Source organism: Nelumbo lutea, chromosome 8, assembly GCF_056320005.1.
Source record: "Nelumbo lutea isolate HS-2025 chromosome 8, American lotus-T2T, whole genome shotgun sequence".
Taxonomy (NCBI): domain Eukaryota; kingdom Viridiplantae; phylum Streptophyta; class Magnoliopsida; order Proteales; family Nelumbonaceae; genus Nelumbo; species Nelumbo lutea.
Genome location: NC_142691.1, coordinates 22,022,773 through 22,049,693, shown reverse-complemented (window position 1 = coordinate 22,049,693; position 26,921 = coordinate 22,022,773). Strand labels below are relative to the sequence as shown.

The following is a 26,921-nucleotide window of genomic DNA, read 5'->3' as shown; positions in this document are numbered from 1 at the left end:
GATAAATCGCTTGGATTCTTTGGAGCATTTCCACCATTTGGTCCACCTCCCTATCATTTAGGTTCCTTCTGAGTACTGGATTCCAAATCACCTGTTGGAAATCGCACAACAGTCCTTCACCAAAGTCTCTCTGTTTTGTTCCACCATGAATAATGATAGGAAAACTTTCTGTTATGGTTCAGATCTGCACCTGTTTCAGTTGTAAACAGAAGAGAGAAGAGTAGAGAAGAAAGAGAGAAGAGAAGAGAAGAAGAAATAGAAGAGAAAGACTGGTTTTAACTAGAGAAGAATACACTCCCTCTAGTTGGCCAGATGCTATTTATAGGTTTCTAATTAAAAGAACAAAGACACTTATCCCCCTACTTAAGTATGGGACACAACACTTAAAACAAAACATAACAGACATTACACCTCACTCTTAACATAAAACAAAATAGACCAAACCTTTGGTGAGTATATGTCATGTAGTCCCAAATTGTTACATATGTTATCCACTCTTCCACGACTCAATCCTATGGTGAACAGGTCCTACCCATTGGCTTCCTGTGTTTACGTATGTAGTACTTATCACTCCACTAAGTATCTTCTCTCTCACAATGTAACAATCAATTTCTATATGTTTTGTTCTTTCAAGGAAAACTGGATTGGAAGAAATGTGGACTACAGCTTGGTTGTCACAATATAACTTCATAGGAGTATCAATCGAGTATCCTATATCTTGTAAGAGGTTCTTAAACCATACTAATTCACATGTAGTGTGTGCCATGGCTCTATATTCAGCTTCAATACTGCTTCTTGCCACCACTGTCTGCTTCTTGCTCTTCTATGTCACCAAATTGTCCCCAAGAAAGGCACAATATCCTGTAGTGAACCTCTTGTCAAATATTGAATTAGCACAATCAACGTCTATGCATCCCTCTATCTCAAGACTTCCTCCACTTTTATACAACAAACCACAACCTGGAGCTCCCATCAAGTACCATACAATCCTTAGTACCATACCATGCTTAGACCTCAGTACCTCTATCGTCTATCCCCAAGAAATATTTTAATTTACCAAGATCCTTTGCCTGGAAATGATCCTACAGAAAGATCTTCAACTTATCAATCCTTAATCTGTCACTACTGGTAATAACAATGTGATCTACACAGTGATTTGAGAGGTGCGCCTAGGTGCACAAGCGAGCGCATTTTAGGGAATGCACCTCACCCAAGTACTAGGCGCACCCCTTTCAAAAGGTGCATGCCCGGTCCCCCTCTCCAATTGATTAACACATTTGCAATCAAATCCCCATCCATTATCTGCTTACGTTTGATGACCCTTGGCTAATTGGCTTTGAGGTATCACACACCTCAACACCTGCCTTATCCTTCCTTCTATCACTTCTGTTTTATTTTTGTTCACACTTAAAATCAGGCTTATGGGATGGAAATCTCTAATATTCACTGCTTTTCCTTTCTTTCATGTAAATGTTATGAATGTGGGATTGGGGAATTAGTACTTATCATGCATGCTTTTCCATGTTACTCTTAAATACCTTTATAAGATCCTGCTTCAAGAAATGCTAGTAGACTCTTCTAACTCGTCAACCTTTTCATCTTCTAATCTTTCAAACTGCACCTCCTCTAGTTTTAGCTTGTTTTCCACTTATCCTTATATTTGGTTTTCATAGAATCCTACAGCAGTTTCTTTATTGTTGTGTTCATCCTGGACCATCTTCCTTTTCACCTCAAATGTTATAATTGAGTTCTCCCTTCTCCTAGAATTTTCTACATTATGAAAATAAGTTGTGTTTTGATCTTCCTCAAGAATAAATTAATTACTTTATAATATAAAACATAAAATATTTTTCAAGTAATAAAATATTAACTAGTTAGTATTTTTTAAAAAATTTATTAAAATCAGAAAATGTTTATTAAATTTTCTAATAAATCAAATTTTACATTTAATATAAAAAATATGAATAAACTTATTAAATTTTATACTAAATCATAATTTATTATAAGTTTAGTTAAAAAATCATAATAAATTCATTGAGTTTTATAAGAAATCGGAATTTATCATAATCTTAATACTACAAAAAGGAGAATCAGTTTATTAAATTTATAATAAAAAATAATGTATTATAACTTCAACATTTAAAAATCAGAATAAATGTATTTCTATTTACTAGTGTGAAATAAATATATTAGAATTTATAATAAATCAGAATTAAAAATAAGAAAACAAAATATCAGATAACCTTGTAAAAACACCAAAATGCATAATAAATCAGTAAATCCTCATTTACTAAATATCATATAACCTTTTATCATTTTACAAAATATCATTGCATATTTCCACATATTTCATAATATTTCCACAATGTCTCTAATTTTTACAGTATTTCCCCTCGACATTTCCGACATTTCCGACATATGTCCTATATTTTGGTAAGCGACATTTCCATCGACATCAACATTTTAAACCTTGCTTCTACCCTTTGGTTTTATCTTTAGCCTTCTTAATTTCATGCTCATTACTCAACTTCCTGAACCTTTAAACTCTATCAATCTCCACCAAGTTTCTGGTATTCCCACAAACTTACCACAATACCACATATGTTCAAATCTAAATAGGGGTGGCTTTGTAGCTCTCCTACTGCAGCTCAATATGATCAGTTTGTGACCAGATCTTTGCTGGAATGTTTGAACACTATTAAACCTTACCAGGTAAAGGGCTAAACAAAGAAGTGTTCGTCCACCAATTCTAAAAATTGCCTTGTGTCCTTTCCCTTCTTGACCCTCTACTCCTTTCATCTATGAATCTCACCATGTTAAAATCACCCCTTATGACCCATGGTCTATGAACCCTACTTCTCATTCCCTTCAATTCTTCCTATATTACTTCCTTCTCAACATTAAACTGCATCCTGTACATTAGCCATGCAACAGTCGAACAGCCTAGATCCACACACACTCCAAAAAACTCCTATCTTTAACCTCTTCATCTACGTTTATTGCCAACACAACACCACCAGACATTTCTTTAGAAAATCCCCAATTACTGCTATCCTCCTACCTGAATTTAGACCCCTCACATTCCAGGTGATCAATCTCATCTTGTCCATTGATGTCATTCCTTACAGAGCACCCTGCCTCTGCCCTTTCCTCTCACATCCATTTCAAGCCCCACAGTTGTTGGCTTTGTTGTTCAGTCCCCATGCAAGCCTAAACATATCTTCATTTGTGCGTTTTTCTTTCTTCCTTTTCCCTCCAACAGCTGTTGCTCAATTTCCAAGAGCAGACTGATTGTCTTTGCCTCTGTTCCCTTAAAGGAAATTGCCAAGAATTCCCTAAATTTCAACAAGTCTTGAAGCACCAATGATGATATCTCCACTTAACCCTGCTGCCTTACATGCTAAGCATCAAACACCCCTGACCTTTGCTCTTTGCCCATTCAATATGTTAGAGATTGTGGAGAATAGAATTTTAAGTGTAATGGTCACTTTCTTATATAAGGGTAGTGTAGTAATTTTGTAATTCCTATTCTTATTATTAATAACAATAGAGGGGGGGGGGACCCCTGATCCCATTCATTCTATCCTCTATCAATTGTTTTTGAACCTTTCTCTCCTCTTTTCTCTCTTTCTTTCTCTTTGCCTTTTACTTTTCTTCTTTGTTTCTGATCTATGATAGAAAATACAATACATCCTGCTTCTATGTACCCATGTCTGTGTTGGATTCGATTTGATCCGAATCCAAGGTATGCCTCTCTTATTTCCAATCTACTATTTATACATGTATAAGGTAAGCTTCTAGCAGCTGTAACAATTCAAGAATCAAGATTTTCACTTGCGTTTCAAGAATCAAGGTTTCTACTTGCATTAACCAGTTTGGTTTGTTGTACGGCTGGCTTAATCCCACGTGTATTCTTTCTTGAGTAGACTTTAATAATAGGCTTGCTCTGTTTTTGGTTTCTAACGGTTCCTTCCTAGGGGTGATCATGGGTCGGGCTTAGCACCTGATAAGGGCTTTAAGCTAGGCCTAGGCCTGGCTTGGCTTTCCCACCCTGGGCGTAGACTGTGAGCTCAAGCCCAACCCTATACAGGCTTAGGTTGGGCTTACAGGCTTTCCGGGCCTAATGAATGATCACTTTGGGCCCATGACATTAAAGAATAAAAATTTAATTATTTAAAAAATTTAAATAAATAATATGTAAATGTAATACATACAAAAAAATTACACAAGCCAAAGTTAAATTGGGCTTGGCTAGGCTTTAGCCCTTTGGCAAAAAAAATAATAATAATAAGGCAAGGTTCTCATTTAATTGCTGGGTTTGATTTGGCTTGGGTCACCTATCCTTTTATAGATGAAGGCAAGGCCTTCATTCTTATTCTTGAGCAATGTGGGACTTGGAACAACACTAAATAGTTAGTGCAACTATTGAGTGTTTTCCCAAGTCCCACATTGCTTAGGGAATGAGAATGAAGGTTTTGCCTTCATCCATGTAAGGCCTTTCTTAGGAGGACAATTCTTATACTTGAATTGACTCAAGTGTTGACACATGTGTTGATATGTTTCAATTCATAAATATTTATTTGCATGTTAAAATATAACTTAAAACTTTTATATTTTATTATATAAAATAATGAACATTTAATATAAAATAAAATGTATTTGTGTATATAACATATAAAATAGAATGCATATATCATAATATATAAATATAAATATATTATATTATATTATATTTGTGGGTTGGGCTGGGCCCATGCTGGGCTTGAAGTATTAGGCCCAATATCTGGGCCTGCACACAAAACACTGGGCCCATGCCCAGAAATTTGTAGGCTGGTCCGGGCCAAGAATGATCACCCCTATTCCTTCTGCTCCCTCCCCCCCCCAAAAAAAAAAAAAAGGCATCCTCGTCTGGAGGGTAAAGTGAGGAAATTATTGGTGCAATAGTGAGAAAACTTCCCATGTAGCATCTCCTTGCAGTAGTCCTTGCCAAGCAGCTAGAGCTTCCTAAACCAACAGCTTGTTCTTTTGTTTCCATCTATAACTCAGTATTTCTTGGGGCTGAAGCAGGGGTTGGCTGTCCAAATCAAAATTAGGTAATATTAGGCATATGATTGTTATAGGTCCCACATGGCCTTTTAGTTTTGATACATGGAAAATAGAATGAAATCAACAATGTTGGGGAAGATCTAATCAGTAGGCAATTGACCCTACTTGTTCAATGATAGTGAACCACCCATAGAACCTTGGTGAGAACTTATGCTAGGCTTTCTGAGGCAATGTGATTTGACGATAGGGACAACTCATTCCAAATCAGCTTTAGTTGGACTATTTCGCTGACCTTGTATTCAACTTGACAATTGTCATTGTTATACTGGGCGTTTTTATATTGTTGGGCCCTTACTAAATTTTCCTTGAGTTCTTTAAGAATGTTGCCTCTTGTTGTGAGATGTGTGTCAACAGGAACTACTGAGGTGGAGCCTTTCTCATAAGCAAGAATGGGGGGAGGGTCATGACCATAGAGTGCTTTGAATGGGGTCATACTTGTAGAAGCATGGAAAGTGGAATTATACCGCAGTTGAGCCCATGGAAGCCAATGAGCCCATTGGCATGGATTGTCTCTAGTGAAACATCGTAAATATGCTTCAAAGGATACAAACAAGTTTGAAATCCCAGTCAAGTGATTTGAGGCCCCAAAATTGATAATCCATGGCTTAGAAGATGAAACAAGGCATGTTGTACTTGATTTTGCAAGGGTTGCAGTGTTACCGGAGGAAGGGGAAGGAAGACTGACAGCTTTTTGTACTCTCTGATCGTGCCCCAGCCACCAACACCAGCACCACGACCTCTAATGCTCCCATCTCTACCACTACCACAGCCTCTCACAGTTTTCAAGGTGCCAAGGCGAGGCTAGGCGACCATGGGGAGCCCAGGTGCCTAGGTGCCTAGCCCTTGCCTAGGCAATTGAATTTAAAACTAAGGCTTGCTGGTGGATTTCTACCCCTTTTGAACTAGGTTTTTTTTTTTAATGTATTCTGCACTTACTTTTGTGCTTGTATTTCTTGCAGTGTTGCTTCAAGTAGGCAAAACAATATATTAGAGTAGCAACTTACAAGTTAGAAGTTAGAACTTGAAAGAACTGAAAGGGGCAGAGCCCCTATTTTAGATGAACAATATATAGTGAACAAATACTAAAATAAAAGAAGAAAAGTAGGGGGTGGAGCTCCTGTTCTAGACCCAGAAAATTTGGTGAAAAAATATTAAAACAAAAGAAGAAATATGAAGAAGAAAAGAAGGGACGGAGCCCCTGTTTCAGAAACCAATGGTGAGAACAAAAAAAAGCTGAAAAAATGGAAGAAATTAAGAACCAAAGAAGGGGGCGGAGCCCCTGTTCTAGACCCAGAAAAGCTGGTGAAAAAAAAAAAACACAAATAAAAGAAGAATATGAAGAATAAAAGAAGGGGCGGAGCCCCTGTTTCAGACACCAATAATGAGAAAAAAAAAGATGAAAACATGCAGGGACTTTAAGAACAAAAGAAGGAGGTGGAGCCCCTGTTTTAGTCCAATAAAATGATTCGAAAATTTTGGAGAAAAGATTCAAAAAGGAAGAGGAGAAAATGGGGCATAGCCACTGTTTTAAACCAGGAAACAGAGAACAAAACTGAAGAAGAAAACTGATTAACTCACCTTGACTTTAGAGGACTGTGTTGGAACGATGGAGGCTGTTGTTCTCTCATCTTCCTCATTTCGATACTTTGATTCTATTGTCAATGTGAAACCGTCGAAGATTAACTTTTCTTTTACTTTCCTCAAAACAAAATCATGATAACATGCAATAGGTTCTATTATAAAAACTAAAACAACAAATAAAATATTATATATTTTATATTTTTTTATTTAATAAATATTTATATAGTATATATTTGCTTCAGCCCACTAAGCATGCACCTAACATAGTTGGCGTTTGTGTGAGGCATTCTTTGAAAACCGCCTAGTCACCTACGCAACACCTAGCGCCCTCACGATTACCCCCTCCGGGTTAGCTACTTCTACCATGTGAGCCACCTCCTCCACCTCTGGTTGTGGCTAGGGCAACTTCTATAGTACTAGAGAGCTATTTGTATGTGGGCTAGTAACTCTTTTGACTCTGGAGAAAACTTCTGATAATGTGGGTATATCACTAATATCTAAAATTTGGGCATGCACTACCTCAACCTAGAAAGGAATCTTGCCACATCCAACTGATCTGTCTGTTGTTTTTGCACCTTGAGATCAATTGAAAGGGGCTGATACGAATCCAACTCATTGTGCAAACTCTTTAAACTGATATAATACTCCACACTCTTATCATCTTGTTGTAGCTGAAAATACTTCTAGTATCAAGGCTTGAAATTACCCAACGTATTGGTCCGTATCGACCAATACGTTGCATTTCATCGAGGATCCGATACCCGGAACATACTGAATCTGTATTTTTCATTTATTTTTGTTTGTACCGGTCCAATATGGGTCCTTATCATATTGTTTCGGGTCTGTATTGGCTGATACAAATCCTATACAGCCTGATATGCTATATGTATTGGTCTATACAAATTGAATTTAATATTCTTCTCTCTTATTTAATTTTGAGAAGTTTTAAATATCAAATTTAATTGCCCTCTTTCTTCTTCAATTTTAGTAACTTTTCAAATTCAAAATTAATTTATATGGCTCTTGATTAATAACCACATTTGATGAGACACTATTAAAGGCAGATTAAATACTACATTTAAGGCAATGTTCAAATTTGAATTTGAATTTGACATGCCACTAAATTTGCCCACTAAAAGCCACAAATAGGGGACAAAGGGATTTGAACCCTAGTGTTTGGCATATTAATATGTATTTTAATTCTTAAATAAACTCTCTTTTAGTGAATAGTTGTCAATAAAAGCTAAAATTCATTATTAAAATATATATACTAATTAATGTTAATGTTCATAGAATCGGACCGGGCATTGACTTGGAAAAAGGAGAGGCTCATTGGTTTGGGGTTCAACAGGGTTGAAATGTGATGACGTAATATATATAAAATATTATAAATTATATATTAGAAACATATAATTATATTCATCTATAACATCTCTGTAACATATATTTTTTATCATAATTTCAATTTTTTATAGGAACATATCTTGAAAAGTTACCCAAAATAAAAAAAGACCACACCAACTAAATGTTTGAGCAAAAAGTTATGGCCTTTAGAAGCTTGGGTTTATGTGCTAAAAATTTTTTCAAAAAACCAGTCACTTTTCTATAACCGGGACTGGTTCACTGGTTTTCCAGTTTGACTAGCCAAGTTAACAGTTTTGACCAATTTTTTACCCAATCTGGTTTTGGGGTATAGCTTAACTAATCAGGGGCCTAAGTCACTGTTCAACTGGTCCAATCATCTAGTCTGGTCCTGTTTTCTAAATAATGATAAATGTTTATACAAATTATATTGATTCTTTAAAAACTAAGGTATGTGTGTTTATACACAAACATTTTAATTCTTCTATTATTTGTCAACAATTTTCAATTATGTCCTGATATTTCACACTTTGTATAAATCATTGAAGTATGTTGTTTTATGTTTAAATAACTTATTTATAAACATATAAAACTCATATTTGTTGTTATTAATATATTTTTTTAAGACTTATATTAGTTTCTCAGTGTATCAATGTGTGTCTTAATTTTTCATCTGTATCCATGTGTATCTAAAGCGTACTCGATACGTCTCTTAAAATCGCCTCTCCAATACACCTTGCGTTTCTATTACTTTAAACCTTGCCTAGTATAATTGATAAATTCTAGTCACATTATGCTGTCCAGAATACAGTTGTTTGGCATGTTTACAAATTTCTTTCACAATGTCAAAGAACATCAAGTTGATACTAATACGAGGTTCCATATTGTTCCAAAGATGTCATGATCTGCACATTCTCTTGTATCCAGTCATTATACCCTGCAGCCCCTGGGTCTGGCTTATTTTCTTTAATATATTTCAGTTCGCCTCTAGCTGTCAAATTTCAACAGATTTTGCCCATGGTACATAATTTGTACCATTGAGTTTGACTGAAGTCATCTGGAAAGCCATGAAATCTGGTTGTACCATCATACCTTGTTTTGGTTTCACTGCCAGAAGCTTTCATAGATCAAAGGCAAGCTATTTCAGCAATTCACTCCCAAGTCTAACATCTTCCAAGGTCAAAAAGAACACTCAAACAATTCTGTTACTAATCTAGGAACACCAACAACCTAGCCACAACCTTTTAAATGGAGAGAAACACCAAGAAAACCCTTATAAAAGTCAACCGACCTCACCACATTAATTGAAACAAAAAATCAGATAACCAGGATGTTTCATCCCACCTTTCACAAAAAAAGAATCAACCAATCTGCACTGTTCATACAGTCCCTCTTCGAACTGCCAAATAGAGGGAGTCTAGAACACCATAAAAAACTCAACACATGATGCAACTTGAGTCATGGAAGCCTCCTATCCCTCTAGGCGATCAGTCCCTTTTGGTTCTCTCTTCCTTTCACTTTTTATTAACAGAAATCTTCAGCTGAACCTGTTTGAGGCATCCTTCATAGATCCAGTTGAGTAGATCGATTAACCAGTCTTTGATATCATGTGATCAAACCTGTAGTTTGTAAAATAAACAAATAAAAGTCCTAGTATAAATCCAGGATACAGAGGTAGAGTAGAGAGGAATATAGAGAAGAAGAATATGAAGAGAAGGGCTCAAGACAGTATGAATCGAGAGACCCAACTTCTGCCCACTTATAACTTATATTCATAAAAATAAAATTACACAATTACCCCTGATTATGTGACTTAAGAACAGAGACAATAATAACCATAAATAAAGGAGGGAAAAGACTAAAATGACTGTGCACAAACACGATAATTCAACAAAGGCTTCTATTAATGAGTTCTATTTGGTCATCTGTCTGAGGATGGTAACTGATAGAGGCATTGAGTGCCGAACCCTGAAGCTTGAAGTATTTGTACCAAAAATTGCTTAAGAATGTAGGATCATGATCTAATAGAATAGCCTTAGGTGTGCCATTGAGGCATGTGATCTCTCTTGTGAATATAGCTCCCACCAACGCTGCAGTGTATGGGTGAGCCAACAGAATAAAATGAACATACTTGAGATAAATGGTCAACAACTACTAGGATGATAGACAAGCCTTTTGATTTTGGTAGGCCCACAATGTAGTCATGGGAAGCTTCATCCCATACTAATTCTGGTATCTTTAGAGGCTGCAAGAGCCCAGATGGAGATTGGGCTTCATGTTTCTAGCGTTGACAAACTGGGCATGAGGCCAGATACTAATGTCAGGTCTTGGGCCCATTTGGTGTGAATCTGATGAATACTAGTCCTCTTGGGCTTCTTTCTTGGGAATATCCAATTATGGATAGTGGAATTATGCAACTGACATGTAAGAGAATTCATGCATACAGGATAGTGCATCAGCCGCTTTATTGAAAGTCACGAATCTATATTTGATCACAAAATCAATTCCCATTCATATGTGGGCTTGCAAAGTTCCGGTCTACTAAGTGCCTTGCTAAAGAAGGTAATTGGCTGATAATCTTGCATAAGAACAGATCCTAAGCCACCACCTGAACTCGAAGTTTTTAACCCACCGTTGACTTGGCCAGTAGAACTGTTTGAACTGTCAACTGGCCAGGATTCCAGGTCCAATTCAGTCAAGACCCGCCAAACGGTCAAAAAATGTTGACTTGGTCAAGAATTGTTCAACCCGGCTGGTTCGATTGTTGACCTATTTGACCCGGTGACTGGGTCACCGGTTGCATACTTAATGCATACAAACTTTTGGAGGCCATAACTTGGCACTCCAATGTCTAATTGGGGTTATGTTTTTTTATTTTTATTTTTGGTAACTTTTCAAGATTTATGCGTCCCAAGGTGTCGTAAGTGCCTTGCCCCGCTATTTTTGTGAAAAAACCTTTTTTTGGCCTCAAATTGAAATTTTTAATATTTTTATAAATAAAAAAACTGAATTAAAAAATATAAATTAATAACTGAACCATTCGATCCGATCGGTCAGACTGGTGACCTGTGACCTGGAGGCAAAAACAGTTCGGCCTCCAGGTCGGTTTTAAAAACATTGCCTGAATCATCCCACTCTAGTATAAAAGTCTTATTGAAGTCATGTATAGTAAGTGTAGGGGGCTGGAGAGAGCTTGTTTTAATTAATCAAATGTGGATTGGGCTGCCTCGGTCCATACAAATGAATCCTTGCACAAAAGCTGGGTTAGTGGGCCTGCCATCTTCATGTGCCCCCTTATGAACCGTCTATAGTACCATGAGAGGCCCAAAACTCCTTTAGTAGCAGCCCCTTTTTTGGGTCGGTTGAGACTATATGCCATTACTCACCACATGGACCAAGTAATGAATGTGTGTTTTTTTTTTCAAAACCACATTTAGATTCTTTGGAAAATAATTGGTGATGGTGCAATGTGGCGCCTAGAACAATGGGAATCTTGTGAGAGTTTGGGTATCTATAAGGCCATACATTAGCAGATGGGGCTCCTGGAACAATGGGGATTTTGTGATTACTCTGCCTGCTAGGTGGTAGGCTTTAAACACATCCTAGTTTGTTGCAGTAACACACACTACGAATACCTTGTCCAGACATCATTTTTTGAACCTTGCAGTCACACACATCTGTTCTTGGCTGGATACCTCCTTTCTTTTTGATTAATAGTGGTCGTGCCTCTCCCTATCTGAGCCACTATTGTAGCAAGTGTTTCTTTGATATCCTAAAGTTCACCAATGACCTTGTTCTTGTGCAGGTCAAGGATTAAAGTATCAGTTTCGGGTATCATATCGGACAACTTCGATATGGATACGTTTTGGAAATGCATGGATACAGATGAAAAAGTAGAAACACATGGACATGCTAGGGAAATAAATACGAATTTCATTAATATATTAATAACACTAAATTTAAGATCAAAATGATCACAAAATAGTATATAAATACATTAAAAATGTAATTATTAAGGATATACGAAGAAATATATTATGATTAATGAACCGGGATGCAAAACTTTATTTATAGTGCATCATTCAAGAGTCCAAGATGCTAAACATATGCACCTATTATATTTTAATTATTATATCAATTATTTTTTATTTTACTATTTTAATTTTTTAGCATTAAGAAAAAGTCAACTAAATATTAAATTTTCAAATGCAAATTAGAATGTCAATTAATAATTTATAAAAATATAATCTTAACTTAAAGTATATCATATACAAATTCATAGTTTTTAATTACTAAAATAATTATTCCATTATTAATATTTTTATTTATATAAATTTTATGAAATAAAAAAATCATTTTTTGAAATAAAGGTAGACTAGTGGATTTGATATATTCAATTTAATATTATATTCTTCAATGTTTTGTATGTTATATTTTATTTTTTTTTTGTAAATAATAAATATTGTTTTTACTTATTAATGCAAATTAAAATATTAGTTAATAACTAATAAAAGTATAAAATTTTAAGATTTATATCATGTGCAAATTTATAAATTTTAAGTATTAAAATAATTATTTTGTTATTAATACTCTTTGTATGAATTTCTTGATATAAAAAATCATCTTTTTATATGAATGTGGATTTGATACATTATTTATTCTACTAGTTTATAAAATACTATTTTTAAATATTATTTTTTTAATTCTTAGTTGGCGTTGTTAAATATAAATGTGTTTTTTGTTTAAATTGCATGTGAACAGAAAAAGTTAGTAAATTTTATTTTGTTTTACTTTATATCACAAAATGTAGTGCGGCTTGTTGGTTTGTATACGTTGCGAATTGTAAATGCGTGTGAGGTGACCTGGGTTTGAATCTTCTCATTCGCAGTTTTTTATAAAGAAGATTACTGAATGGGCGTAGCATGTATTGGTGTGTATCAGCCCCATATCGGTGCGTATCGGTCGATGCAATGCGATACTGGTCGATATGCATCCATCGTTTGATACGAACAATTGACAGGATACGCTTGTATTCGTAGTGTATCCCATATCGTTACTAACCGATACCAATACGATACGCCCCGTATCAGACGTATCGTATTGATATTTAAATCCTTGGTGCAGACTAGCCTCCACATGGTTGATCCTTCCTTCGACAGTATTGGATCATGTGCTTGGCATGGTGATGGGATCTAGGGTTTGATACCAACTGTTAAGTTCCTGCTCAACACAGAAAAATAGGGAGAGAGCTTCTAACAATTGTAACAACTCAAGAATCAATCAAGATTTTACTTGCATTAGTTGGTTCAGTTTGTTGTACAACTGGCTTAATCCCACATGTTTTCTTTCTTGAGTAGACTTTCTGAATAATAGGCTTGCTTTGTTTTTGGTTTCTAACAGAGATAGGTCAACATCCATAATCTCATGAGACCTCATCTTCTTCACAATCAGAGATTTTATTATCTTCCTCACTTATAACCATTGACAGTGATTTCTATGAATAGATTGATTAGCCCTAGATTAGTTCTAGGTGAGAAGAAGAAGAAAAGGTTTGGTCTAAAAAAGAAAATGTTACTCTCTCCTAGCCGACCCACTTGTATTTATTTTGCATATAAGTTGAATTACAAAAGACTATATTGTCCCTCATTAAGTATGGGACACATAACTTAAACAAAACAGACTATTCACTCTCAACTAGATAGACAAATGACCCAAATACCCTTGTACTGTCAACTTTAACGCTCCCCTTCAAGTTGGAGAATATATATTATATAGCCCTAGCTTGTCACATATGTAATCTACTCTACCCCGAGATATCCCTTTTGTAAAAAGATATGCCCACTAGTTTCTTGAACTGACATGAGCTGTGGTTGTCACTCCATTGATCACTTTTTCTCTTACAAAGTGGCAGTTAACTTCAATATGCTTTGTTCTCTCGTGGAAGATAGGACTAGAAGAAATGTGGACAATAGCTTGATTATCACAATATAACATCATGGGTTTGTCAATAGAGAATCACATTTCTTGTAACAATATCTTCAGCCAGACTAGTCCACATGTAGTATGAGCCATAGCCTTGTACTCAACTTTTGCATTGCTCCTTGCCACTATCGTTTATTTCTTGCTCTTCCAAGTTACCGGATTGCCACCAAGGATGGTACAATAACCCTTAGGTGACCTTATGTTTGACACAAATCTGGCCCAATCAACGTTTGTATATCCTTCCACCTCAATAGTTCCTCCACTTTTGTATAATAGGCCACAGCCTAGTGCACCCTTCAGATACCAAACTATCCTTAGAACCGCTTCCCAATGTGGAACCCAAGGATGTTGCATAAACTGACTCACCATACTTATAGCAAGTGATATATTTGGTCATCTGATAGTCAAATAATTCAATTTTCCCACCAACCTTTTGTACCTTCTAGGATCATCAAACTCTTCACCTACATCAATACTCAACATAGTATTCGGTTCCATAGGTGTTTTGGCTGGTTTGGCACCTAACAGCCCTGTTTCTTCAAGTAGGTCAAGGGCATATTTCCTTTGACACAAGTTAATTCCATGCCTCGACCTTGCAACTTTTATTCCCAAGAAGTATTTCAACTTACCAAGATCCTTCATGTGGAAGTGATCCTGTAGGAAGTTTTTCAATCTATCAATCCCATTGCTGTCACTGCTAGTTATGACAATATCATCTACATACACCACTAGTAAGATTTTCCCGTCTTTTGAGTCACGGCTAAATATAGAATGATCTACTTGACACTATTTCATCCTAAAGTTCTTCACTACTTCACTGAATCTACCAAACAACGCACGTGGAGATTGTGTTAGCCCATAGATTGCCTTTTTAAGTCTACAGACTTTACCATCCTCTCCCTGAACAACAAACCCTGGGGATTGCTTCATATATATTTCCTTAACCAAATCACCATGCAAGAAGGCATTCTTGATGTCAAGTTACAAGAGAGGCTAATCATACATTGCTACTAATGAAATTAATACCCGAATAGAGCCAATTTTAGCCACAGGAGAGAATGTCTTTGCATATTCAACACCATATAACTGAGAATAGCCCTTGGCCACTAACCTGGCCTTTAGTCGTTTCACACTGCCATCTGGAAGATACTTCACTGTGTAGACCCACTTACACCCAACAACATGCTTATTGGGAGGGAAAGTAGTAAGTTCCCACATGTGATTGTATTGTAAAGCATACAATTCCTCTTCCATTTCTTGTCACCACTCTAGAGAGGTAAGGGCTTCCTGGATAGACTTGGGAGTGGAAACTGAGGAAAGCAAAGATATAAATTGGCGATGGGAAGCAGAAAAGTGAGCAACTATGTTTGCCTTTCCGCAAAACAATAGGAAGATCAAGGTTAGAAGGATGAGGTGTAGAAACAGTAGTAACCTGCATTGGAGAAGGTGGGGATGGAACCAGAACCATAAGAAGGGGATCCACAACGGGAACAGGAACCACGGGAAGGGGGTCCTTAATTGGAACAGGAAGTGGAACCACAGGAGCATGAGAAGGAATCTCAGTAATCAAGAAAAATGGAACTGGCTCAAAGAAAGTGACATCCAAACACACAAAGGACCGATGAGAGCTAGGGTTATAACACTTATACCCTTTTTGGGTCCTGGAATATCCAAGGAAGATGCATTTGGTAGGAGTAAGGGGAAAAGGAGAAAGAGTAGGGAACAAGACTGAGAAAGGTGACTGACTTCCAAGGATGGACATGGGCATCCGATTGATGAGGAAACATGATGTCAGGACAACATCACTCCAAAAATGCTTTGGAACATTCATATCAAGCATAATGGACTGAGCAGTTTCAAGTAAGTGTCAATTTTTCCGTTCAACCACTCCTTTCTGGTGTGGGGTATAAGAGCAAGAAGTTTGATGAGTTATCCCATGATGCTCTAGGTATTCCTGAAATGGTGTTGAAAAATAGAGAACAATTCACTTCAATCTTTCATAAGGTAGAGCCATGTCATCCTTGAAAAGTCATCAACAAAAATTTCAAAATACTTATAACTATTGCATGACACCACTTTATTTGGATCCCAAACATCTGAATGAAGTAAAGAAAAAGGACTCAAGACACGACTATTAACTCTTAAACTAAAAGAGACTCTATGGTGTTTCCTAAGCTGACACGACTCACAATCCAACGATGGAAGATGACACAAGGACGGAACCAGCAACTTTAGAGCCTTGAGAAATGGATGACCAAGTCTGTAGTGCCATTGAAGAGTAAGAGATGACTGAAAGGCTACCGGCGGGCCACCACCATCAAGGTAATACAATCCACCTACCTCATGCCCTCCACCATTCTTCATCCCCGTCTTGAGATTCTGAAACACACAAGAAGAGGGATAAAAGGTTATAGAACAATTAAGTGACTTGGTTAATCTACTAACAGACATAAGGTTAAAAGGGAATTTGGGTACATTGTTAGGATAAAGATAAGGTGGTGAGATCAAAATCACCAACACCACAGATGGGAGTGGTAGAACCATTAGCAATGGGAACTATTTGGGATGTAGAAAAGTGTGGAAGTGAAGAAAACACATTTGGAGTCCTAGACATATGACACAAGGCTCCGGAGTCAATGATCCAGTGTGAGGGTTTGGAAGCCAAGCAAGGCATACCTAAATAGGCAAGAGTAGTTGTAGTTTGCTGAGAGGATATCTAAAGGAATTTCTCATATACCTCATCTGGTACACTCACCATTTCCTTCCCAAAAACACCAATTGATGTGAAGGGAGTCTGCTCAGTTTGTTGGTTTCCACTAACAGTACCATTGCCACTAGTCACAACATGATTAGCCCAATTTTTGGGTGGACCATGTAAATCATAACAGTAATTAACAGTATGTCTTTCTAATCCACCACAGTATGTGCACTTCTTGGGTCCAGTACTTCTTCCTCAACCGTGGCCATCGGTACTGTTAAACATAGGGCCACACCGGTTCCCTGGAAATCCACGACCACCTCCACCACCTCTATTTCTACAACCTCCACCTCTTGTCACCACAAAACCAGATCTGTCCGAGAGGGAGGAGGACTCTATAGGATCAATAGAAATCTTCCGAAGATGGGCAAACACTTACTCAAGAGAAGGGAGAGCAGAACCACCCAATATTTGCGCTCAAACAAGTTCATATTTCAGCTTTTAAACCCACTGGAAACCTTGTCACATCAAGTTGCTCTCGTTGTTGTTGCTGAACTTGAACTTTTCCTTCACTTACCTCACCACAAAACCCTAACTCACTTTGTTATCCCCCACTTTCAACACGACTGACCTCTTCAAATGCACATCACACACTTAACACTAGAGCTGTAATCAATCAGCCATTAAATCGAACACCTGTACTGCACACTATAGAACTAACCTGTACTCGATTGAACACTTCACCACCCAAACCTGCTCTCTTCGTACCATCAAATAGAGAGTTCCTAACAAACACCACAAACAGCCACCACACCACAAACTAGAGGCAAGAAGGCCTCCTAAAGAGAAAAATGATCACTCCTTTGCAGCCTTTCACTTAATCTCCAAGGTATTCTTGAGAAATCTGCGAAACCCTAGAGAAAACGGCGATAAAAAAAATTGGGCAAATTCGAAAGAAAACGAGCAGATCTGAACTTGTTATATTTGCTTTGATACCATGTGAATAGATCGATTAGCCTTGGATTAGTTCTAGGTGAGAGAAAGAGAAGAAAGGGTTCAGTCTAGAGAAGAAAAAGTTACTCTCTCCTAGCCGACCCACATGTATTTATATTGCATATAAGTTGAATTACAAAAGACTGTATTGTCCCTCATTAAGTATGGGACACATAAACATAACAGACTATTCACTCTCAACTAGATAGACAAATGACCAAAATGCCCTTGTACTGTCGACTTTAACAATTTCAATTGTCACAGCAATCATAGTTAAGTCATTTTGTTTATGATATATACTACTAAAGTTATTTCTACTTCATTTTATTAATATTATATAATGTTCTAACTATTTTTAGTTTACATTATTAATGATATATAATATTTGAATACAATCCAAGTCTAATATGAATCTGATGGATGAGAGTTAATTTGAATCTGAAATATTTGCATCCCTAGCAATGCATTTTTTTAGTTGAAGTTATTTTTTTTCTTGATTAGTCATTTGTTAGTTGAAAATTTTCATTAGATGATATGTTTGCAATTGAACAGGGTAGAAATGCAGATGCATTAGCTGTTTATTTTGGAGAAGATCCAACTAAATGCCCATTTGAGCAAGGTATGACAGAGAGAGAGAGAGAGAGAAAGGAATAGTAGGCATCTTTTCATGCAGGTCCATCTCTATATTTCCAATCACCTAGGCTTGTAATATTTTAGAATCTAAAATGCCTTTTCTTGATATGGAGTTATCAAAGTCTATGCTAATTTCTTAGATTGTTTTCTTATCGTTTATCCTATTGTCCTCCAAGCATTTTCAATTCTTTGATTAATCATAATGAAAAGAAAACAAAAAAATATCGGTTCTTTAGTTATCTTTTTTCTATTGAATGATAACTTGGAGATATTAAAAAATAAAGAAAGAGAAATTGTGGTGGATCATCCAGTCACTAGAGGAATTAAACAAGGGCACCCTTTCTATCCTTTCCTCTTCACATTAATTGTTGAAGTTTTGGGAAATTAACTGCTGGGGCAGATTCTAGAAACCTAGTGAGGGGTGGAGAGTTGGAAGGATAGTGTTCCAATCACTCATTTATAGTTTGCAAATGATACTATTGTTTTGTGAAGTAGAAAATGTTTGGTAGGTTAGGATTTTGAAGTTGGTAGCTCAATTATTTGAGTAAATATCAAATCTAAAAGTCAATTTTGATAAGAGCTGTGTGGTTAGGGTTAATATGGATGAGGGGGGTGGCAGATAGAGTAGATACTTTGGGATATGGGGTCTCTCATTGGCCATTAACTAATTTGCTTGTTTATTTCCTATACATTTTTAAATACCAGAAGGGGTGAGTAGAAGTTTGGAAAAATTGATGAGCAAGTTTCTGTGGGAAACAGGGGAGGAAAAAAGAGAACATAGAGTCAATTGGGAGGTGGTTAATAGATATAAAAATGTTGGTGGATTAGGTATAGGAAGTATTCAAAAAAGAAGTAGGAACATGGTTATGGAGATTGACAATGGATAAGGACAAATTGTAGGCCATGGTGATTCTAAGTATTTATGGGCAAACAACTAATGGCTGGGATGTGGGAGTGTTGGCTAGGGCACAAGAGCTTCTGCTTGGAAATCTATTCATGCCATCCTACCATCATCCTTGGCTTTTATCAAGCATGACTTATTTCTAGAAACCTTGTAAAATTTTGGAGCATGTTTGGGTGGGGGATTCATCGTTGAAAGAACAATATCCTTGTATTTCCCTGTCAAGGTTTAAAAATGAGCATGTATCCACTTTTTTGGTTCCTTCTGACTCAAGTTTTGGGTTTGAATGGAATATGGGTTTTAGAAGGGGTCTCAGAGACTTTGAATTAAACAATATTTCAGCCTTGATTCCCTTACTAGAAGGGGTGCTGTTAGATCCTTCAGGAGGGGTGGGGGGGGAAGCATAACTGGATTTGACTTCATCTTCCTCTAGTGCCTTTTCTTGTGGCTCATTTTTCAATGCTCTGGTTCAATCCTCTGATGGCCTTCGGCCCCTTTCCAAAGAAAACGACCTAATTGGTTCTTATCCCCTAATTGGTGCATCTTTTGTAAGGCTAAATTGTGAGACTTGTTATCACTTATTAATCCCCCTCCCCCGGCCAAATATACAAAGCTTGTTTGCTTCGTTCCCTGTTAAGTGGTCAAGGAAGAGGGGTAAAATATTATGGAGATGTACAAGAGTTGCAATTTGCTAGACAATTGGGGAAGAAAGGAACCAAAGGATTGTTTTGGAAAGGAAAGAAGTAGAGATGTCATCATTTAAACCGTTCCCATTAGAGTGGTTCATTGGGTGAAGAAGATATATCTCTGCAGATGTTTTGTTTGGAATTGAAAGAAAGTGGCAAATTCAGCTCCTCTCAAAATTGTGAGTAGTCCCCTTTGGTCTCCACCAAATGGTGGTTTTACTAAGTTGAATTCTGATGGAACTAGTGAAGGTAACCTGGGTCCATCAGGTATTGGAGGAATTTTCAGAGATGAGGAAGGGAAAGTTATTGCTTTATTTTTAGGTTCTTTTGATCTTGGCAGTAATGGAAGGGATAGAAAGAGCAAAGGAAATGAATAAACTGATTGTTGAAGATGACTCAAAGCTGATCATAGTGGATGACCCAGGACATGGAGATAAAACTGCAGTGAGTAAAGAGAAGCGCTGATTTCTTTTTGACAAACTCAATGTTTAGGAAACCAGATCGGATTGGTTGGTCGCTACTGTTAGAGTCGGCTGTAGAAGAGTAGTATAGGATTTTTACATTAAGTTATATGTTAATTGTACTGATGAGTAGATTTTAAGTTAGCTGATGTGGTTCTCACTTAAGTGAGGGTATAAGAGTAATTCTGGTTTGTTTAGAAAAGTATAAACATAGGCTGTCCGACTAGAGAAGAGTAATTCTTATTCTTATTCTTATTCTTATTCTTATTCTTATTATTATTACTATTATTATTACTATTATTATTATTATTATTATTATTACTATTACTATTATTATTATTATTATTATTACTATTACTATTATTATTATTATTATTATTATTATTATTGTGCAAAAATCTCGTTATACTTGGATTTATCTCATGAGATCTTGGGATGAAGTACCGACTATTGTGCAAAATTTCATGAACTTATTCTTATCCAATTTAACACCCGGATCAAAATATTCCATTCTAATAATGCTAACGAGTATTTGAGAAGAACCTCCCATCCTATCTTGAAACTTTTGGGGTTATTTATCAAAGTTCTTGTTCCTACACTCCAAAACATAATTGAGTGGTGGAAAGGAAGAACTGCCATGTGGTTGAGGTTGCCAGATCCCTCCTTTCTTCATTCCATGTTCCTACTAAATTTTAGGGAGATGTTGTCCTTACTGCTACCTTTTTGATTAACCGTATACCTTCCCGGGTTCTTGGCTTCAAAACCCCCTTTAGCCTTCTCTTTCCAGATGAGGATCTCTTCTCTCTTCCTCTCTATGTTTTTGGGTGCACCTACTATGTACATGCTCACAGCTATCAAAGGCACAAATTTGAACCTAAGGCTCATAAGTGTGTTTTTCTAGGGTATGCCTCCATACAGAAGGGATATTGCTATTTTGATCCAATCAATGGCACCCGCTTTGTCTCTCGGGATGTCAAATTTGCTAAGTCTACTCTTTTCTTTAGTATTCCTCTTGATGGGGAACAATCTGAGGAACCCTTTGCTATGTTTCCAGCAGTTCCTCTTCCTGTTCCTTTTGAGTCATCTAATGAGTTGTCCACTTCTCCCATTATGACTACCTCAAGTATTCCTACTCCTCATCCTCCTACAATTCCCTCACATCCTGTTCTCCAAAGGTGAGACATAGATTGAAGAATGGGCAAGTTGTTTCCGCTCCTGCTGAAGAGCTTCTTGCTCCACCCATTATTACTAAGATAACAAATCAGCCTTCCTCTAACCCATCTACTTCTTTCCTAGACCTTGACCTTCCTATTGCTCTTCGCTAAGGCAAGTGGAAATGTACAACCCATTGTATCTCTAAACACTTGTCTTATAGCCTTTTATCCTCTACCTATTACTCTTTTCTTGCTTTTGTTTCTTCCCATGTGATACCCAAGTTTGTACCAGAAGCCTTTTCTAAACCTGAATAGAGAGATGCTATTATGGCTGAACTGGATGCTTTGCATAGGAACCATACCTGGGATATTGTGGATTTGCCAAAAGGGAAGGAACTAGTGGGTTGTAAATGGGTATTTATCATTAATTATCATTCTGATGGCTCTATTGAGAGGTTTAAAGCCAGATTGGTTGCTAAAGGCTACACTTTGATGTATGGTATTGACTATCTTGAGACTTTTGTTCCTGTGGCCAAGATGACCTCAGTTTGGGTTTTTTTATCCAGTTGCTACTTTTGATTGGCCTTTCCACCAGTTTGATGTTAAAAATGCCTTCTTGAATGGAGATCTACATGAAGAGGTCTATATGTCTTTGCCTCTGAGCGTGTATGGAACGGAAATGCAAGGGGAGGTGTGTAAAGTGCATAAGTCCATTTATGGTCTCAAACAGTCCCCTCGGGCCTAGTTTGAGAGATTTAGGACTGCTCTCGTCTCATTTGGTTACACACAAACTCAATCTGACCATGCCTTATTCTTGAAAAGAAGTAACTCTTTAGTGACTTTTTTGATTGTTTATGTTGATGACATTATGGTCGCGGGTAATGACACCCAGGAGGTTAGTAAAAAAAAGTTTTTAACTCTGAATTTGAGATCAAGGATTTAGGAGATCTCAGGTATTTCTTAGGAATTGAAGTTGCTAAATCTAAGGATGGTATCTTCATTTTCCAGTACAAGTATGTCCTTAACTTCCTTGTAGAGACTGGTAAAGTTGGTGCTAAACTGGCCTCTACCGCTACCAATCCCAATCATAAGCTTTTTGCTACAAATGTGAATTTTCATTTGATAAGGGAGTGTTTCAAAGACTGCTTGGGAAGTTGTTATATCTCCGCATGACTCAGCCGGATATTTCCTATGTAGTGAGTGTTATTAGTCAATTTATGCATTCTCCCAAAGATACACATTTAGTTGCTACAAAAGGAGTTTTGTGTTACTTGAAAGGTACTCTAGGGAAAGGTATTCTATTTGCCAAACATGGACACATGTAGTTGGAGGCATACACTGATGCTGATTGGGTTGGACGTATTGATTAAGGTCTACCTTGGGATATTGTGCTTTGGTGGCAGGGAACATTGTTCATGGAGTAAGAAATAGTTTGTAGTTGCCAAATCCTCTGCTGAAGAAGAATATGGTGTGTCAAAATTATTGTGGCTGCGATCACTTTTAGAAGAATTGGGAGTTGACTATGAAAAGCCAATGATGCTCTACTTTGACAACCAGGCAGCTATCGATATTGCACATAATCCTGTTCAACATGACAGAACTAGGCTGCATAAAGTGTATAAAGTGTAATGGAGGCATATATCTCAAGTCTCTATACAGTTCTAGGCTGTAAATCCAGGTGTTTTATTGGCACCTCTCTTGGAAGTGCACTTCCTAGAATATGTTTCCAATGCTTTTTAAGCACTGGTCTTAGGTTCCTTTACCATCCCATTAATATAACCAATTTTCCCTCTTGTTGTAAGATAAAGTTTTATACCCTTAGACCACTCCAAATAATTCAATCCATTCACAGGGGGGTGATAGGCATAGGGAGAAGAAATTCATGTTGTAAGACACCTTACAAAATATGTTCACTTAACTTGAAGGAATATAATACAATACCATACTTGAAGGAATATTGATAGGTTACTGCCTATCAAAGAGCAAATCTTCAAGGGAGAGCTAACCTCCTAAAAATGGTGGGGTGGGGAAAAGAAAGGAAGGGAGAAAGTTTGGGTCTAACTTCTCTGCCTTCTCCTGCTTGGGTTAGGTATTTATAACATCATCTCTTTCTTCTGAATATTCTGTTATATTGATTCATACATTTTAATCTTTCTAACTGTCTTAGACGTGTGGCTGCTGACATGGCCTCCTACCATAAACGTAAGCAATGTGTTTGCAAGTGGATTGAGTTGAGACACCCTATGATATGGGCCTATGTTTCCCATCCCCTTTAAGATGGACCTTGTGCTCAATGTCAAAAGTTGGGTAATCAAGCCGAAGTTTGGGGAGGTCTTCCCAGGTAGCATCATTTGTAGATAAACCAATCATTCTACTAGAGCCTCAATGATGACCTTCCATTCTTGATGGTCCTGGTGGAAATCCATAATATGCTTGGGCTCAACTATCAGCTTGCCCTCAACATTTGTATCTGACAAAGAAGTACCTGCTACTTTGGTTCCTTGCACACACTTCTTCAATATAGCAACATGGAAAATGGAATGCATTTTAGAGTTTGCCAAAAGTTCAAGTTTATGGGTGATTGGGCCAATCCAAGCTAGAATAAGAAAAGGCTCATAGTATCTAGGGGATAGTTTGTGGTATGGACAAGCAGCCAGTGAGGATTGTCTATAGGGTTGTAGTCTGATGTAGACCAGTCATCCACTTGAAATTCAACATGCCTCCATTCTCTTGTAAAACTGGATCCATCTCAGTAAATGTTCCTCAGGTGAAGCAACAGCTATAGATCCCAATTCATAAGGGAGAATGGATGGTGTTTCACAACCATAGAGTGGTTGAAATGGAACTATTTCAGTTACAATTTGAAAGGTGGTGTTGTACCATAGTTTGGCCCAAGGTAACCACTTCATCCATTGTTTGGCCAATCACTAGCAAAAAACTTGGGTTATAAATTTGAAAGGTGGTGTTCTACTATTCTCCTTTTAAGTTATAAATTTGTCTAAGTTTCTGATAAAAAACTTTGGTTCAACACTTGATCTAGGTACAACATACTACTTTTTGCTTCTCCACGACCCTAAATTACCTCCTACAAAGGTGTAGTTGCTTGAAATTGAACGTATATCATCAATAGCTGCAGCCCAATCTGCGTCTTATATGCTTTGACACTGAGGTGATCATGATTGGCACATAAAACTCCATTATCAGGAATAACCTTAAGTATAATAAGAAATATCTTTAGAGTCAAGATGAAGAACGCATGGTTGATGCACGTATTGGCTAACCACATTGACAACATATGATATTGTCAGCATGATCATACATCAACATAACAAGCCTCCCAACAAGGCGCTAAAACATTTCACTTTAAGAAGTTCCCCTTGATTAGCATTTTTTTAATTGATCAGTGTGTCCACAAATTTTGCACCTAACCTTCCTATGTCCTTCAGCAGATCCATACATATTTTAAGAAACAAAGATGCCTTTCATGGATTGTATCACTTGAATACCCAAATTCTATATTGAGGGGGTGGGAGTGGTTTACATTGTCAAGATTTCTATTTTCTCCTGAAAGACACATAATAGTTAGAGTTTAGAAGGACTTGAAAGGAGAGTTAAAAAAAAAAAAAGAATTTAGATGGCATCTTGCTTGGCAATCCAGGACAATTAAGGAGTGGAGGATGTATTTAGGGACCACAAAGGAAGAATTTAAATGAGTTGTAGTGCCAATGGTAATTGAGAACTTTGATGAGCTATCTAGGCAAAATTTTGAAGATTTACCGTCATAAGCATATTGCAACAAAACAAATGCAGAAAATGCATTGGGTATTTACCGTCACTTGTTAAATTTATATTTATTTGTTGACTTAGTTTATGTAGTTTGACATTTTTTATGCCGAATCAAATCTGCTTATTAATTTAAATACATTATTTTGAGAATATTTACACCTATGCTTCCTTTGCACATGTATTTCCTTCACTTCACGTGTCTATTTCAGTTGTTGCTACACTACTCAACTTTGTGAGAATGTTTGAACGGGCCCATGAAGAAAACATCAAGCAGAGTGAGCTTGAAAAGAAGAAAGCATTGAAGGAAGCGGAAAATGAGAAAACCAAGAATGCTGCTCAAAGAAATTCTGAACAATTATCACAGGCTCGCATCAACCATGGCAGTGTAAAATGACTTAATGTTGTGGACATTATATTTTGTTGGTAAACAAGAGCAACTTCCCCTTCTCAAGGGATATAGAAATATGTGGTTGGTCCATCATAGTTTAAGAACCAAGAGCCAAAATGACAAATTTGAAACGCCAGCACAGAAGGTTTTGTTGATGAAGAAATGTGTGTACGATAATTTAAACTGAAAGGGGACAAGGATGGTGAAACAATTTTGATCAGCTGCAAACTGAAAAGAAGGGGGCACTTGTATCTAAGAGGTATCTTCTGACCTATTCCCCCACCCTAATTTTCATCGTCTTACTCTTCTATGTCATTTATCTAAATCTGGATTTTGTTTTATTTGGCAGACAGGGAATAGGCAATATACTAGAATTTTGGCAGGCAACTTGTAAAATATTCACATTCCGTTTTGTAAATATGTCTCAAAAGTTTCAGAATAGTAGTTTGTTTTTCTTTTCTTTGCCTTCGTTCTTTTATATTGTCATCTATATTCTTTTTTTTTTTACTTCCAATATTTTTTTGCATATTTTTGAAATTGTTAAAATGTAAATGTTGATATTCTTCCAGTGCAAATGGTTAGAACGACTTTCTTTCTTTTCTGAATACAATTATTTGTTTTGATCAAAATTTGGATTAATGATGGTGGAATATCTTCAGTGGTTACTGCATTGCGATTATCCACAGCTAAACTCAGAGATACTGTTCCTAATCATAATCTTTATTTTTTTTCTTTTCATTACTTTCAAGGTTTTGAATTTACAATATTATGAAGTGATGGATGTCTAGGTAGGGGTGATCATGAGCTGGGCTGGCCTGGGCCTGTGTATATGTATATGTATATGAAATATCATATATAGTCTGTATTATATAAGTCATTTTATATATAAACATAAATGTGTGGACTGGGTCCGAAGTGTTGGGCTCAGGCCTGCTCCAGGCCCGGGCTGGAAAAGAACTCAACACCTAGGCCCAAGCCCAGAATTTCTGTGCTGCACTGAAAATGATCACCCCTTTCAAATCCAATCCAACGAATCGTATGTATTTGATTTAGGAGTTATTAGCGCACGGAAAAGGTGGAATTGCACCATTTAGGTGGTGTATAGGTATTTGATTTTATCATGTCAAGTTCTGCATGCGAATATTTGGAAGTCATTGGTGTTGGTGAAATGTTAGATTCCCATCTGGGTT

At 36.8% G+C, this 26,921-nt stretch overlaps 1 protein-coding gene across 5 annotated transcripts in view; it reads left to right on the top strand.

Annotated features, from left to right (window-relative positions):
- LOC148843300 (formin-like protein 18) overlaps nt 1-26,360 on the top strand; it is a 108,715-nt gene extending 82,355 nt beyond the window's left edge. For 3 of the 5 annotated variants that reach the window (XM_088956407.1, XM_088956409.1, XM_088956405.1), the window contains exons 16-18: nt 18,275-18,341; nt 25,553-25,990; nt 26,081-26,360. In XM_088956407.1, coding sequence (XP_088812533.1) covers nt 18,275-18,341; nt 25,553-25,737 — 252 coding nt within the window. In that variant the 3' untranslated portion in view covers nt 25,738-25,990; nt 26,081-26,360. Of the gene's footprint in view, nt 1-18,274; nt 18,396-25,552; nt 25,991-26,080 lie in introns of those variants that run through there. The other 2 variants (XM_088956406.1, XM_088956408.1) reach the window with 2 other exon arrangements.
- The last annotated feature ends 561 nt before the right edge of the window (nt 26,361-26,921 follow it).